The following is a 13,718-nucleotide window of genomic DNA, read 5'->3' on the forward strand; positions in this document are numbered from 1 at the left end:
GTTCTTTGCTGGCCTGGAATGGCTCTTCCAAAGGTCACATCGTCCTCATCCTTAGGGTCCCAGCTCAGCATGTCACCTCAGAGAAGCCTTCTCTGACCATCGCTTTGCAATGGCATTCCACTGATCCGGGTTCAAACCCCTGCTGGGTGACTATGGCTTAATCACTTCACCCCTCTGAGCCTCAGTTTTTTCAGCTCAAAACGAAACTTCAACATTCACCGTAATGGGCTGCTGCAGGGCCGAGAGGGGCTGTGTGGCATAACCAGCATGGTGGCCCGCACATCGTAGGCGCTCAATAAATGCTGCTTTCCTGCCAGTTCCCACCCGGAGCTGGAAGGATCACAGGATTCACAAGGCTCAGCCCTGCCCTCAGGAGCACTCAGGCCTCTTGCAGGGGGATTGGGGGGTGGGACACAGGAGCCCAGAACCTCAGCCTGATGGACAGAAACAAACGGACACAGAGGAGCAGAGAGGCCCCAGTGTGGGCTTCCCTGTGCTCAGCGTGGGAAGTTCTGATCCCAACCCCAAATCCAGTGCCTTTTATGACCCACTGGGAAGAAACCCTGTCCCTCCTGCCACAGTCAGTGTATTGAGGCAGTCCAAAGACCCACCCAATTTCAAGATGAAGACACAGAGACCCCACCTTTTGATGGAAAGAGTATCAAAGAATTTGTGGGCATATTTTTAAAGTACCACAATTACAGAAAAGCAGAGAGTGGTTTAATGCTACGATGGAGAAAGTACAAAGGTTTCTGGGATCTCAGAGGAGGACCTTCCTCTAATCCAGGGAAATATTGAGGTGATCGGGGAAGGCTTCCTGGAGGTGGGGGCAAAACAAAACTCACGAATATAGGGAGTTCTTGGGAGGCTAGAGATCCCTACAAATTAAGCACAATCCCTACTATAAATTTTGTTTCCCAAAATAAAATTTTATTTTCTCTACTTACTGAAAATACAATATATCCCAAGAAAATAAAAATTGAAATACCAGCAAACAAAAAGTTTTTCAAAACACTCATAATCCTGCCCATCCAACCAGAAACAATCCCTCGTAACTCCTTGCTAAGAATTTTCCAGATTGGCAAACGTGAGAATAGAACAAAGAAATAGAACCTCACCCTATGATGCCATTGGCAATGGGCCCCTCATAAGCATCTTTCTGAAGTATCAAGAAATACATTTATTTCTACAGTCTCACTTTAAATGTATGAGAGTTAGTATACCCAGTGCGCTTTTGTTGAACGCCTTAGGGTCCCACTCTGACCTTGCCGATGTCACACGGAGCAGCAAAGGGCATCCTACTGCTGTGACATATTTCCACACTGACTTAATTATGTACTTAGAGTCAAGTTCCAGCAGTAGAATTACTGGGTCACTGGGCATGCAGGTGTTTAAGGATTTGCCAAGTTGCCTTCCAGAAGATTTACCACTAGCAAGGCTTGAGAAGCCTGTTTTCCCATAGGGGATGGGAAGCAGGGGTGTGGGGCGGAGATTTCTTTTTCACATAAACAGGTGAGTATATAACTCAGCTGGCTTGGACTCCCAGCTCTGCCACCTGCCGGGTGTGTGAGCTTGAGCCGGTGACCTGGCCCCTCTGAGCCTCTATAAAACCGGGCCTTCCTGGAAATGAACGTGGGGTCTTTTTGTGGGAAGAGGGGACAAACAGTGTCACCTGGGCCCAGGCCAACCCATCCTCTCACCCGGGGCGGCGACAACAGGCTTTTAAGTATGACCCATGACCCCAACAGTGTTGCAAGCAGGTTCCAGTCACTAGGCCTCCCCTTCCTGATTCCAGGAACCCGCCCCACTCAGGAGCTGCCCCAGGGCTCAGGCCTCAGTTACTTAAGGGAGCTGGGCCCAGCCTGAGGCTGCGACAGACCTGGCCCAGCCCTCTGGGAGCCCAGGATGGGGACCTCGGCTGGGGCCCTGTCCTCCCTCCTGCTGGGAATACTGCTCACATCCACCCCGGGGGCCCTGGGTGCCAACCCTGGCCTGGTCGCCAGGATCACCGACAAGGGCTTGGAGTATGGTAAGGAGCTCTGGTTGTTGGCTGGACTTGGCTGACCTGCTTGGCCCCAGGCGGCGCTGGGTACGGCAGGGGACACAGAGGGGACTCTCTCCCTTGGGGTGGTGCAGCCTTCCCGGCCAGGCAAACCTGGCTCGGGTTCTGGCCTCGTCACCCAACCCCTGGGCCACTTGGGCACGTTACTTGTCTTAGCTGGGTTCCCCACTAGCCAACAGAGATAAAGATTTGGGTGCGAGTAGTTGATTTGGGAGATTGATTCCGGGAAACACTGTAAGAGAGTAGTGATGTGAGATGAGAAAGGCAAGGTGGCCAGGAGAGGCGTATCGTTAAACCAGCTACCGCCTCAGTGATGGGAACAGTTCCGCTGGAAAATTTTTGCTCGAGTTTGAAAACATATGCCTTAAAACTAGACGTCAGGGACTTCCCTGGCAGTCCAGTGGTTAAGACTCTGCACTTCCAGTGCAGGGGGCACAGGTTTGATCCCTGGTCAGGGAACTAAGATCCCACATGCTGTGCAGCACAGCCAAAAAATAAACAAAAAACAAAAAAATATATATTAAAAAAAAAAACAAAACTAGGGACTTCCCTGGGGGAGCAGTGGTTAAGAATCCGCCTGCCAATGCAGGGACATGGGTTCGAGCCCTGGTCCAGGAAGATCCCACATGCTGCAGAGCAACTAAGCCTGTGTGCCACAACTACTGAGCCTGTGCTCCAGAGCCGGCGAGCCACAACTACTGAGCCCGTGTGCCACAACTACTGAAGCCCGCACGCCTAGAGCCCGTGCTCCGCAGCAAGAGAAGCCACCGCAATGAGAAGCCCGCCTACTGAAACGAAGAGTAGCCCCCGCTCGCGGCAACTAGAGAAAGCCCAAGTGCAGCAACGAAGACCCAACGCAGCCAATAAATAAATAAATTTTAAAAATTGATGTCAGAATGGTGGTTACCACCCGGAAGGGGCACAGGGAGCCTGCAGGGGTGCTGGGAATGAATGCCCTGCATCTTACTCTGGGTGGTGGCTACATGGGTGCATAAACATGTAAAAATTACCTGGCAATACCTTTAAGATTAGTGCCCTTTAGGTTACACCTCTACGGATGTTATACCTCAGTTTTAAAGAATTGGAATATAGTTGATTTACAATATTGTGTTAGTTTCAGGGATACAGCAAACTGATTCAGGCTTTTTTTTTTTTTGGCAGATTATATTCCATTATAGGTTATTACAAGATACTGAATATAGTTCCCTGTGCTATACAGTAGATCCTTGTGTATCTATTTTATGTGCAGCAGTTTGTACCTGTTAATCCCATACTCCTAATTTGTCCCTCCCCCACACCTTTCATCACCATGCTGTTTTCTATGTCTGTTTGTTTCTGTTTTGTATATAGATTCATTTGTAGTATTTTTTTAAAAGATGCTAAAACAAAGCCTCAGAAATAAACTGTCCAAGGGGCAAGGGATCTAGGGTGTTTATGTACCGCTCCCCTCAGCACTGGATGGAGGGCTGCTCCTCAAATTTATGGAGGCTCAATTGCCTTATCTGTTCACTGGGGTCATAACATTCCCTCAGGTAGAGCTGTTGGGAGCCCAGATTGGCTGGGGACAGAGAGAGGGAAATCAAGGAAGGGTTCTTGGAGGAGGTGAGGTAGAAAAGATACATTAACCAGGGACAAGAGATAGCATTTTGGCAGAGAGACCGGCTCATGCATTTGCTGGAGGGAGGACTGCAAAGTGGTATGAGGCGGAGTCGGGGAGACCCCTGGTCATCTGTGTATACACACCCTCCCTGAGGGCAGAATCCTGGGTCTCACATACCTCAGATAAACAGAAGGTCCTGCTGAATGCTGTTTATATTGAAACGCTAGATCAGGCAAAATTTGCCTTTTGCTCCTTTCCACTGTGTAAATGTAACCAGTCCTCCAGAGTTGGACATTTTGGTCCTTTCTATATATATATATATATATATATTTTTTTTTTTTTTTTTTTTTTTTTTTTTTCCAGTACGCAGGCCTCTCACTGTTGTGGCCTCTCCCGTTGTGGAGCACAGGCTCTGGACGCGCAGGCTCAGCGGCCATGGCTCACGGGCCCAGCCGCTCCGCGGCATGTGGGATCTTCCCGGACCGGGGCACGAACCGCTGCCCCACCAGGGAAGCCCCTTTCCATACTTTTAATGACACAAACCCTGCATTTACAGAGTACCTGATGTGTCAGGCACCAAGCAAGGGTGCTTTTTTAAATAAATTAAATTTAATTAATTAATTTATTTTTTAACATCTTTACTGGAGTATAGTTGCTTTACATTGCTGTGTTAATTTCTGCTGTATAACAAAGTGAATCAGCTATACATATACATATATCCCCACATCCCCTCTCTCTTGTGTCTCCCTCCCTCCCACCCTCCCTATCCCACCCCTCCAGGTGGACACAAAGCACGAGCTGATCTCCCTGCGCTATGCGGCTGCTTCCCACTAGCTAGCTATTTTACATTTGGTAGTGTATATATGTCACTGCTACTCTCGCACTTCGTCAGAGCTTCCCCTTCGCCCCCTGTGTCCTCAAGTCCGTTCTCTATGTCTGTGTCTTTATTCCTGCCCTGCAACTAGGTTCATCAGCACCATTTTTTTAGATTCCACATATGTGTGTTATTTGTTTTTCTCTTTCTGACTTACTTCACTCTGTATGAGAGACTGTAGGTCCATCCACCTCACTGCAAATAACTCAATTTCGTTTCTTTTTATGGCTGAGTAATATTTCAAAGTGTATACGTGCCACATCTTTATCCATTCATCTGTCAGTGGACACTTAGGTTGCTTCCATGTCCTGGGTATTGTAAATAGAGCTGCAATGAACATTGTGGTACATGACTCTTTTCAAATTATGGTTTTCTCAGGGTATATGCCCAGTAGTGGGATTGCTGGGTCATATGGTAGTTCTATTTTTAGTTTTTTAAGGAACCTCCATACTGTTCTCTATAGTGGCTGTATCAATTCACATTCCCACCAACAGTGCAGGAGTGTTCCCTTTTCTCCACACCCTCTCCAGCATTTATTGTGTGTAGATTTTTTTTTGATGATGGCCATTCTGACCAGTGTGAGGTGATACCTCATTGTAGTTTTGATTTGCATTTCTCTAATGATTAGTGATGTTGAGCATCTTTTCATGTGTTTGTTGGCAATCCCTATATCTGCTTTGGAGAACTGTCTGTTTAGGTCTTCTGCCCATTTTTGGACTGGTTGTTTGTTTTTTTGATATTGAGCTGCATGAGATGCTTGTATATTCCAGAGATTAATCCTTTGTCCATTGCTTCATTTGCAAATATTTTCTCCCATTCTGAGGGTTGTCTTTTCATCTTGTTTATGGTTTCCTTTGCTGTGCAGAAGCTTTTAAGTTTCATTAGGTCCCATTTGTTTATTTTTGTTTTTATTTCCATTTCTCTAGGAGGTGGGTCAAAAAGGATAAACAAGGGTGCTTTTTATCCTGTCAGCCCCTTTTTGCTTTGCAATGATCTCTTTTAACCCTCATGCCATCCCAATGAGGAAAGTATTATTATCATTGCTATTTGACCGACAGAGAACACCGAGGTTGAAAACTTGCTCAAGGTCACCCACCTAGAAAGGTGCCAACACCAGAATCCTAGCCCTAAAATCCTTACAGTCTATTCTACACAGGCTAGATGCCATGAAGGACAGGAAAGAGGGCCACCCTCCAAGCACACAGCACTCCTCCCTCTCAGAGCTGCTGACAAAGACATTGTGTCCTCATCCATAACATGGGCATGAACATAACTACCCCACCAGAAATGCAGTGATGCCCCTGTGTGTTTCTCTTGCTACTTGGTGCTCTAGAGGGGCTCAATAACCTGCAACTGCAATTAATGCTAATCAGGAAGTAGACCTCTTTCCCCAGGGCAGGTGGGAGCCACTGAAGTGTTTAGAGGGAGGGAGGCAGGCTGACTACGCTGACTCCCAGCTTTTTCCCATCCACAGTGGCCCAAGAAGAGCTGGTGGCTCTGCAGAGTAAACTGCATGATGTCACACTGCCCGACTTCAGCGGGGACGCCAAGATCAAATACCTCGGCAATGCGCACTATGAATTCCACAGGTGGGGCTCTGAGGTGACTGGGCAGGGGCCGGGGGGTCCAGAGAGGAAGGGAGGGAGAGCCCCAGGACTGGCTCGGGACGTCTCTGGGGCAGACGGTGGGATGGTTCCTCGCAGAATTCAGAGGGAAGTTTTGGGAGGAACTTGGGCCCCTTCATTCATTCATACAACAAATATTAATGAAGACCCGCTAGCTGTGTGACCTGAGCCTCAGCTTCCTTATCTGTAAAATGGGGATAATTTGCTGCCTCTTTGGAGTGATAATCCAGGCTCTGGCCTGGCCACTGGATGTAGCCTGGAAGGGAAGCTAGACCTTAAACATTGTTTTAAATAAACCTTAAATTTTAGATGTAGTAGCCCTCTTAGCCCTGAGGTTGGCACATCTGGAGGAGTCAGCTAAAGTTTCCTGGATGCAGTGGCATTTGAGCTGAGTCTTCAAAGGATATTTAGACCTGAGCAGCTGATGCTTTTTTAAAAAAGGGCATCAAACACTTTTTGAAGGATTGACAATGGAACGGGGGCAACTGAGCCCACAGCTCATCACGCACCTCTCTGCTCGCCACTGATGGCTCCATTCAGTCCTTTTTTTATTCAGTCCATCAGTAAACATCTATTGGGCACCTACTGTGTACCGGGCAAAGAAGATGGAACTTGACCATTCTCTTCCCACTGTTGGCTCCACAATCCACGTCATCTTGGTTTGCTTCTCTCAGCCCTTTTTTGTCTCTTCTTGAGGCTGCCTTCGGCCTCTTCTGAATCCGATTCCCCCACCTGGAGGTGTGGAGGAAAGTGATGATGGGGTGCATCTATGCACCCTGCTCAGGATCCCAGCCAGGGGCACATGAGCTCTGATCCTGACTGTGCAGCTTTGGGCAAATGCATCCCTTCTGAGAGGTTCTATGTCCCCCTCTGTAAAAAGGGAACCTGAACAGTGCTGAACCCACCTGTGAGACAAACTGACATAATGCATGTAAAGTACTTGGCATGGCTGCCTGGTCAGCGCAGGGCACACAGCAGGTACGTGTGGGGAGCCAGAAGCCTGTCTGATGCAGGCTCAGCTGGTCTAGTCCCCGTAGGATGGGGGCGAGAGCAAGACCCCTGCTGAGGCTGGACCTGCCTCTGCCTCCGGGCTGATGCCGCTTCTGTGGGTCTCTCTCCAGCCTGAACATCCACAGCTGTGAGCTGCTCGGCTCTGCTCTGAAGCCCCTCCCCAGCCACGGCCTGCATTTCTCCATCTCCGACTCCTTCATCAGAGTCAAGGGCAAGTGGAAGGTGCGCAAGCGGATACTGTAAGTTGACTCTGCTTCCAGGCCCTCGGAACCTTGGCTTTGGCTTTCATTCCACCCTTCCTGGGTCCAAGGTGTTCCTAGCTTCCCCCATAGCAGACCCCAAGGCAAGAATTCAAGTGCAAGTACTTTATCTGGGGAGCGACCTAAGGAAACATAGAGGGGGTGTGCAGAAGTGAGGTGGGGAAGAAGGAGGTCAGCTTGGCAGCTACCGGAGCTCAACCCTCCCAGGGACCCCTGGGGACAGTGTAGGCAGAGCACACCTCTGAGGTTCCCCAACCTCCTGTTTGCCATTGGTCAAGGGTAGCGCTCAGGGGCACGACCTCTCCAGCACTTTGAACTGTTCTCTGACCTCTGAGGTCCTTGGATGGAAGGTGGGTGAGTCTCCTTGGGCTGCCATAATGAAATGTCACAGACTAGGGGGTTCAACCAACAGAAATTTATTTTCTCACACTTCTGGAGGCTGCAAGTCCAAGATCAAGATGTGGGCAGGTTTAGTTTCTTCTGAGACTTCTTTCCTGGGCTTGCAGATGCCTGCTCTGTTGCCATGTCCGCACGTGGTCATCCCTCCATGAGCCAGCACCCCTGGTGCGTCTCTGTGTGCCCAAATCTCCTCTTCTTAGAATGGCGCCTCTGGGGCAGACGGATTGGACTCTAGCCCACCCTAATGGTCTCATTTTAACTGAATCACTGTCTCAAATACAGCCCCATTCTGGTTACTGAGGTACCTTCAACATTTGAATCTGGGGGGACACAGTTCAGCCCATAACAGGAGGGCAACTGTGGGTGACCTGGCCATATAGACACTGGACACCTGCCCTGTCCTACACAGTAGCCTCTGGCCACATGTCCTTACTGAATACATGAAAAGTGGCTGGAACAAATGGGGATCTGTCGTAAGTGTGAAACACCGTATTTGAAGATTCAGCACAAAAAAGAACATAAGAAATCTCATTAATAAGTTTTACATTGATCACATGTTGAAATGATAATCATATACTATTAAAATGATTCTCACCTTTTTCCTTTTTTTAATGTGGCTGCTAGAAAGTTTTAAATTACCCACGTAGTTCACATTATATGTCTGTTGCACAGCACTGCTTTAGAAAGATGCTCAGTATATCGGTCATCTACATTTGCATATTTATTCAATTTCCATGACAGGAATGAGGCCATACTCTTCAAGTTCTCTTATATGAGCATACGAATATCTACCTCATTCTTTTTTTTTAACTTTTTTTTAAGTTTTTTTTTTTTTTGATGTGGGCCATTTTTAAAGTCTTTATTGAATTTGTTACAATACTGCTTCTCTTTTATGTTTTGGTTTTTTGGCCACGAGGCATGTGGGATCTTAGCTCCCTGACCAGGGATCAAACTAGCACCCCCTGCATTGGAACGGGAAGTCTTAACCACTGGACCACCAGGGAAGTCCCTGTAGTATTTTTATTCACGTGAAATTCACATAACATGAAATTAACCATTTTAAAGTATACAATTCAGTGGCATCTAGGACATTCACATGTTGTGCAACCACCACCTCTACCTAGTCCCACAATATTTCCATCACCCCAAAAGATGCTCCACACCTATTAAGCACTAACTCCCCATTTCCCCCTCCCCCAGTCCTGGGCCACCACCAACCCGCCTCTGTCTCTATGGATTTGCCAATCCGGGACATATAAATGAAATCGTATAGTATGTGACATTTTGTTTCTGACTTTTGTCGTGTAGCATAATATTTTTGAGGTTTATCCACACTACCGCATGCATCAGGGCTTTATTCTTTTGTATGGATGGGTAATATTTCACTGTATAACTAGACCACATTTGGCTTCATTCTTTTTAAAGGCTGCATAGCATAGATGCCCACAACTTATTGAACCTATCCCAACTAGTTGACATTTAAGGTTGTTTCCTCATTTCTTGCTATTACCCATGATGCTTCAGTGAGCTGCCCCACACATACATCTTGACTGGACGAGCCACAGAGTAAAGACTTAGAAGTAAAATAACTGGGCCAAAGGTTTGTGGTTAAAATCAGGATAGATCCCACCAGCTTGTGTTCTAGATGTGCTTTCCCAACCGGTGTTTTGTTTTCCCATATCTTCACAAGCACTGGGTATGAAAACTTCTAAACTTTTTATCAACCTGTTAGGTGAAAACTGGCATCATTGTTATTTTCACTTTTAATAACTTCTCATGTGCTTATTTGCAATTGAACTTCCTGTTCATATCTTTGATCCCTTGTTTTTCCTTTTGTCCTTTCCTTATTTCTTTGTATAGGCTTGTTCTTTGTGTATTAAGGAAATTAACTCATATATTAGCTCACATGTCATGGAAATTAGCTCTTTGCCTGGATCAAGAAGGAATTTTTTTTTTTACTTTGCGTATGGAATTTTTTTGTTGCTGTTCACTAAAGTTTTTTTTTTTTTTTTTTTTTCCACTAAAGTTTTAATTTTCAGTGCTGGCAAGTTTATCCACCATTTCCTTTAGGGCTGCTGAGACTTAGATCTAACCTAGAAAGGCTTTTGCCCATCCCTGACCATAAGTAAATGAACCCAAGCTTTCTTCTTGATCTTTTATGGTCTTATTTGTAATAAATCTTTGCTTTGTAATAAATATTTGTAATAATTTTTGTAATTAAATTTTTACTGCAGCTTCACTTATTTGGGGGTAAGAATTGAGATTTATATTTTCCCCCCAAATGGTGGCCGACCCTAGTCTAGGAATCAATTACTACTTCTCTTATCTCCTCTAGGAAACTAGATGGCTCCTTTGATGTGACAGTCAAGGGCATCACCATTTCAGTCAATCTTCTCTTGGGCAGCGACCCCTCTGGGAGAGCCAAGGTCGCTGTTTCTAGCTGCAGCAGCGACATCCGTGATGTGGACGTGCACGTGTCGGGAGATTTGGGGTAGGTCACCATCGGGACACTCACCAGCTTGACCCCTGGCTGCAGCCACAGGCCCATTTAGCCCAAGGCCTGGTCACCCATAAGCATGAGGGTCCAGGCGTAATGCATGGGTATATCACGTGCACTTGGAGGTAATTCTTTGGGGGACCTGCTGAAATTAACAGAAGCAGATTTAAGCTCGGAGTACTGGTGTGCCATTGCCACCAAAAGACAAACTTCACCACCAACAGGCAAGTGCAATTTGGCTACTGAAGAAACACGAAGGCTTTTGGCCAAAGGAGAGTTTGTGGAAAATATATAAACCCTTGAGCAAGTCTCTTCAAGTCTCAGTTTTGTTGATTAGAAAAGCATGGGTTCTCCAGCCCCTCCCCCAAATCTACTGACTTTGGGGCACAGCAGGGGGCTGGGATGCCAGATGCACTGAATCAGTGAGTGTGCTGGGAACTGGGACTCTGCATATTCATCCCATCCAGGGTTCTGGGACACAGCAGGGGACCAGAATGGGGTGGGGAGGGCTCCCTCGGGGACTGGCCTGGCTCTCCCTCCTGCCCCACTGTCCCTGCGTTCAGTGGCACACACTGTGCTTCTCTCCCCAGGTGGCTGCTGAATCTCTTCCACCATCAGATCGAGTCCAAGTTCCGAAGAGTATTGGAGAGCAAGGTAAGAACGTCCAAGCGGCTGGCGCTGCCGGGCCACTCAAGGGGCTGGGCCCAAGTCCTTCGTGGGCTCTGGCCTTGAACAGCCCTAGGGGCTGGCCCAGGCACACTTGGGCTCAAGGCCCAGAGAGGACAAATCAAGGTCATGAAGCTGGTGTGCGGCAAAGCTGGGGGCAAAATGTAGGCCTCTGGACTCCGAGTCTATCCAGTTAGACAGAAAAGGGTTAGATGCTTGGCCAAGGGGCCAAATGGGGCTGCTTGGCTTTGCTCACTGCCCGCCCCGGCCCTGCAGGCCACAAACGCAAAAAAGAAAATCAACACTTAGGTGGCTTCAGAGACCAAGCGGGAACCTTTGGGAGTGTGTGGACCAGGTGGGAGTTCTGGTTCCTACCTGGGCGATGAGCACCTGCTTTGTACGCGGAAGCAGCAACAGAGTGTCAGTTCTTCCCGTTAAAAAAATTATGTGAAATCTCCAAATTTTGGAATCTCTGGCTCAAAGAAAGAGGTTTCATGTTAACTTTCAGTTCTCACACTCACTCACTTCACCCCAAAATCCCATTTCTGGGGTATCATATACCTGAAGCTGTGTCTGTAGCAATGACTGTGCTTGGGAAGGAGAAAGTAACAGAGGAAAAAACAGGCGCACACACCGCTCTTGGTACAACATCTGGTTTGGCTTTGAGTGCCTCCTGGTGGTTGAAGAGAGAATAGCATGCAGACCCCACAGATTGGATGTAGCAAGATGCCTTCTGTTCCCTGTCTTATCCTGGTGTCCTGGGGTCTAGGTGAGCTTGGGAAATATGCCAGCCTCCTTCTCAAGCACCCCATTGCCATGTTGCCATGCCTTTCTGAGTGGGACATAATATTCTTCAGTGGTTTGGATTTATACTCCCCTGTTGATGATGGAGATAATAATGATTAATAATAATATATAAAAATAATATCATATTACAATTAATAATAATATAATAATTATCAGGGTAATAAGTTACCCTGATAATTATTATTTTGATAAATTAATATAATTAATGTTATACAGAATGTGTCACTCTATATAACTATTCTTATTTATAATAATAATGGTGGTTATTTGTTGAGCCTGTGGTTTGGCTAAGAGTAATGTACTAATCACTTCACATAGGCAATGCCGCTGGATCTTAACCACAGCCTCTGAAGGAGATACCGTTTCCCACGTTTGAGGGAGAAGGCTCTGAGTGTGGAGTAATTTGTTTGGTGGTCACCTTGTTGACAGGAGGCTAGGTCAGGATTTGAATTTTCTGGAGCTGGGAGCAGCTTGTACCAAAGGCCTTGTCGGGGCTGGTGTCTCAGGAAAGATGGAGATCTCTCTCCCCTGACCCCTGATCTTTTTTTTCTTAAATTTATTTATTTATTTATTTTGGCTGCGTTGGGTCTTTTTTGCTGTGCGTGGGTTTTCTCTAGTTGCGGTGAGCGGGAGCTACTCTTCGTTGTGGTGTGCGGGCTTCTCGTTGCAGTGGTTTCACTTGTTGCAGAGCACGGGCTCTAGGCGCACAGGCTTCAGTAGTTGTGGCACGTGAGCTCACTAGTTGTGGCTAGCGGGCTCTAGAGCGCAGGTTCGGTAGTTGTGGCACACGAGCTTAGTTGCTCAGCCGCATGTGGGATCTTCCCGGACCAGGGCTCAAACCCGTGTCCCCTGCATTGGCAGGCAGATTCTTAACCACTGTGCCACCAGGGAAGTCCTGACCCCTGATCTTTACAGGGCTTCAGAAATCTCCTTCTCCCGGGGCAACTAAGAGCCTGGTGCAGGACCGTTCAGCTTCCTCATTCAGGGAGGGATGTGGTATCTGACTAGCAGGGCTAAGAATAATGAGTCCTTGTTGAGTGTTTACTCTCTGGGCCATACACACTCATCTTCTTATAATCACCCCACCCCCGCCAAACACCCTGGAAAGCACTGGGCCTTGTCACTGTATCCTGAGGTGAGGACCCCAAAGCAGAGAGAGATTCTGCAAAGGTCACACAGCCAGTGGAGACTTAGCAGGATTTGAACCCAGGTTTTCAGACTTCCCTACTACACCCTTAACCACTGCCCCAACCTGCGTCTCTGGGAGACCTTACTGCGTGTCTGGAGCCGAAGCGCCTGAAGGCCTCCCTTCCCCCATTGGGTGAGGTCGACAGAGTTTCTTGGCTCCTTTGAAACCAACCATGAAGGTTCCTCACCACCTCTTTCCTTTATTTCTGGCAGCTCCCCACTACCAAACTCTTCTCCCAGAAACTAGGTCAGCTGCAAAGGGAGGTAAAGATTTCACCCCTTGTCTGCCCAACCCCCAGCCTAGTCCTTCCCCACAACCCTGTGCCTGGTTTATGTCTGCTCACCCTTTAGCTTGCCCTTAAAATGCCACCTCTTCAAGGGAGCCGTCGGTGACTCCCTCACTAGGCCAGGGCCCCATCCATGCTCTTGGACCCCCCTGCCCACGTGCCCCTCCCTCCACTGTATCTGTGCATCCGTTTGCACCACAGGTGATAGCTGGTTAATCAAAAAAGCTGTTTAAAGTGAGGACTCACTCATACACACCTGAACAAAGAAAATATTTACATATGAATCCAATGTTTTAAGATACAGTAAATGTAAATGCCGTTGACCCAGGCCCAGAACTGTTCTTTGCAAACAGTCTCTTGATTGGCATTGCACTGTCCTTCTTTCATTCAACAGGCATCTGCTACAAATTCCAGCTCAGATTTCTTTAACCACAATGAGAAT

The 13,718-nt window shown here is 47.4% G+C and overlaps 1 protein-coding gene across 1 annotated transcript in view; it reads left to right on the forward strand.

Annotated features, from left to right (window-relative positions):
* The first annotated feature begins 1,807 nt into the window (after nt 1-1,807).
* LBP (lipopolysaccharide binding protein) overlaps nt 1,808-13,718 on the forward strand; it is a 28,887-nt gene continuing 16,976 nt past the window's right edge. The window contains exons 1-5 of the mRNA XM_067708112.1: nt 1,808-2,029; nt 6,011-6,125; nt 7,283-7,411; nt 10,167-10,322; nt 10,919-10,982. Of these exons, the coding sequence (XP_067564213.1) occupies nt 1,906-2,029; nt 6,011-6,125; nt 7,283-7,411; nt 10,167-10,322; nt 10,919-10,982 (588 nt within the window). The 5' untranslated portion in view covers nt 1,808-1,905. The remainder of the gene's footprint in view (nt 2,030-6,010; nt 6,126-7,282; nt 7,412-10,166; nt 10,323-10,918; nt 10,983-13,718) is intronic.

This window comes from Pseudorca crassidens, chromosome 15, assembly GCF_039906515.1.
Source record: "Pseudorca crassidens isolate mPseCra1 chromosome 15, mPseCra1.hap1, whole genome shotgun sequence".
Lineage (NCBI taxonomy): Eukaryota > Metazoa > Chordata > Mammalia > Artiodactyla > Delphinidae > Pseudorca > Pseudorca crassidens.